Genomic DNA, 3,260 nt, shown 5'->3' with positions numbered 1-3,260 from the left:
TCCTTTGCATAACTCTCACTGAAACTATATTAGCACAAAAAACCCTTCTACCCAACAATAATAACAAAGTTGGCCAGCCTTTTATACCAATTGAAAGGAAGGAAGTCTTGACTAAATCATCCAAATGCTAAATCTAACAGGAGACTGAATGTAAAAAAGTTATTACAAACCCTTTAACTGTTACAAATTAGATAAACACTTACAAATTTAAATTTAAATAGATAAAAAAATAACATAAAATATATGTAGAAAAACCCTTTTAAGAAAAAACCTACACTCCAAAATACAAACCTCAATTGTAGTATCAACAACAACTAATACCTACAATACAAAGCACATAGCTAATGCTCTTAAGGAGCAAGTATAAGAACAAAGAACTCTAAAGAAAATTTGACACATAAAATATTCTTAAAAGATATCCAACCTATCATATAAAATACACTAAGAAGAAACATAGTTATAGAGCTCACCACAAATAGAAAATGCCCATGGTTTCAAAAACCAACTCATACACTCGAAATGTAAGTTATGTCAAATGATAATTTCTATCTCCATGACACATTGCACATAACAAATTTCCAAAGCACTAAAGCATAACTCATCCATAACACTCACCTCACTATATATAATACCTACCTCACACCACTTGTCAAAAGTGAACTCCACCATAAATACCAGATGCCAAATAATAACTCTCCATAACTCTTCTACTGAACTAGTATTGTCATGGTAAAAATAGAAATTTGTCATAGTCCCAACATAGCAATCTATAACACTAGTCCCTTAACTTTAGGACTTCCTAAGTGGGTGCACAATATAATAAATAATAAACATGTATGGGCTCTAACATTGAGACATCTTAATCCCAACGGTATGAAATTCAATTCTTAAGATTAATATAAATTTAAAAGAGTGAATTTATCGTACCTATATTTGCTCATTATGTTAGTGTTTTTTGGGATTTCTTGTGAACTCAACAAAATGAGCATATCAATGAACTGAAGATGAGATAACCATCTGACATGCAATGTAACTTCCTCTTATGATATTAATACAACGAGCTACCCTCTCTAGTAGTACTTATCATTAAAAAAAAAAGTAATAAAAGAGATTTTTATAAATTATCTTGTAATTTTAGATGTATTTAATATAATTTTAAAAAATGTTATGAGATATCATTCTTAAGGTAGATTTTTTACTAGATTTGTAGTTTAAATCAAATATATGACTAAGAATGACCTCTTACAATGTATTTTACATAGATTTTCTTAGAGATTTAAATATGCTAATTATAATTGAATAAAAATTGTGAGACAAACAAATTAAATGAAGATATTAATATTATCTATCATTCAACAATTATATAATGGATGTCAAAAGACACTTGGTTTAATGGCAAAGTCCATGTAGACACCTAGATGGTGTTAAGTTCATATCTTCTACAATAAAAAAAACAATTATATAATTAATTAATTAAAATATATATTTTGAATTAAATTCTAAATTTAACATGTCAGAATAAAATAAAATTATTTATATACAGTGTTGATACTAGTTTCATAGTTTCGAATCCCCAGATCAGTTGCTTGGCGAAGAGTGTAGACAGAAGTCGGATGGTGATGAAGGGAAGATGGTTGGCAATGCAGGGAGGATTGAACGAATAACAGAAGCCAGATGGTGATGAAGGGAAGATGGTTGGCGAGACACGGGCACCACATAAGCACGCAGAAAAAAGAGGTGTTTATACCTCAGCACGTCAAGGTGGAAGACAGATGTAGCACGAAGCACAGAGGTGAATGTGGAGAGAAGAATGGAGGAGTACAGAATGCAATGGAGGACGAGTGGAGGATAGAAAACAGGATGGAGAGAGACGAGGACGAAGAGGGTGGTAGAGAGGAAGAGGGGGAGAAAGAAGAGGGTGCCAGAGAGGAAGAGGAGGAGGAAGAGAGAAAGAGGAGGAAAAGGAGGAGTATATAAAAGAGGAGGAAAAGGAGGGGTTTAAAATTATAACTGTTTTCTTTAAATAAAAAAGCTAAAATGATATCCATACATAAATTTCAATCACTACAATAAAACTCGTCTATTATTGAACTATAAACCGCATTTGAATTTAAGTGGAGACGCATCGTCCACTGTCCAGTGGGCCGTGAAATAATATATTAAGGATATGAAAAGCATGTTCAAAGTAATGATACATTCATTTTATTTCAATAAAAAGATATATTTCCCTGAATAAAAATAGAAGCTCTAACACTATTTCCCTAAAACCCTACCCTTAAGATAATTAAATTGCAGAAAGTGAAGTTGATTACTTACCCTTGAGTTATATCCGTGGACCAGCCTGATCGAGAACAGATCTTTTCCAGGGAATTCTTCCACACATCAATTACTTCTTTTGAATATCGATCTGAATGGCTATAATGTTTCAGAAATGGTTGCCTGTAGGGACTAGACTTGTTTTCAGGATATCTAACCTGAGTTGGATCCATATGATAAAAGAGGGGAATAATCAAGCCAGGGGTCTTCAACATGGCAGCGGCCTCCTTCAGACACCAAATTGAGTCTGCGTAGCCTTTGGAAAATACAGGAATGCGAAAGGCACTGCTCTCGATCGCTCTTTCCAAGCTCGGCCAGATCTCTTCCCCCTTTTCCAATTTGTCATCGTCTTTATAGACGTTGAGTCCTACTGTTGAGAGAGCTTCATAGAGATGATCAACCAGAGTCTTTCTCACATCTTCTCCCCTGAAACTCAGAAACACATGATACCTGTTATCGCTGAGGACGGCAAGTTTATCTGTGTCTGCGGGAGGCTTGTAGATGACAAAGACAGGCATTGTAGATGTAGATGGTGCTGATTCTTCAAGATATTGGGGTGTGCTGGTGTTAGAAGTAGATGCCATGAAATTGGATTGAATTCAACACACAACAAAATTAAGGGATACAGCAATGAAAAAGGGTTCGTCGTCGACGTGATAAGAGGAAGCTCAAACGAAGGCAGCGACGATGACGACAAGCGACCAAAGACGTAGATTGTGAGGCTGACAGCCTGTGTTTGCCCTGGAAACAGCGTAGACGAGTGCAGAATAATGTGAGAGGAGGAGCCCACTCCCGTTTTGTAATTTCCAATTTTGGAGATAATTTACAATTCGGCTGATAGTTTTTAGGTTGGTGGGTTTGTTTAATATTAGATTCTTTCTTTTGTTCTTTAGATTCGTAATGTAGAATTCAATTAATAATTTTAATTCTGTTTGGATGATTTA

General features: G+C 34.7%; 1 protein-coding gene across 1 annotated transcript; it reads right to left on the bottom strand.

Annotated features, from left to right (window-relative positions):
• Positions 1-2,312: 2,312 nt before the first annotated feature.
• Positions 2,313-2,900, bottom strand: LOC131046687 (disease resistance protein L6-like). The gene has a single exon (XM_057980471.2). The coding sequence runs from the start codon at positions 2,898-2,900 to the stop codon at positions 2,313-2,315; it is 588 nt and encodes a 195-aa protein (XP_057836454.2).
• Between the last annotated feature and the right edge of the window lie 360 nt (positions 2,901-3,260).

Source organism: Cryptomeria japonica, chromosome 7 (genome assembly GCF_030272615.1).
Source record: "Cryptomeria japonica chromosome 7, Sugi_1.0, whole genome shotgun sequence".
In the NCBI taxonomy this organism is placed as follows: domain Eukaryota; kingdom Viridiplantae; phylum Streptophyta; class Pinopsida; order Cupressales; family Cupressaceae; genus Cryptomeria; species Cryptomeria japonica.
The sequence above is the reverse complement of the archived record's forward strand: the minus strand, read 5'-3'. Positions and strand labels throughout refer to the sequence as shown.

Excerpts from the sequence above, each read along its gene's own strand:
- LOC131046687 (XM_057980471.2), bottom strand. The coding sequence starts at position 2,900 with ATGGCATCTACTTCTAACACCAGCACACCCCAATATCTTGAAGAATCA.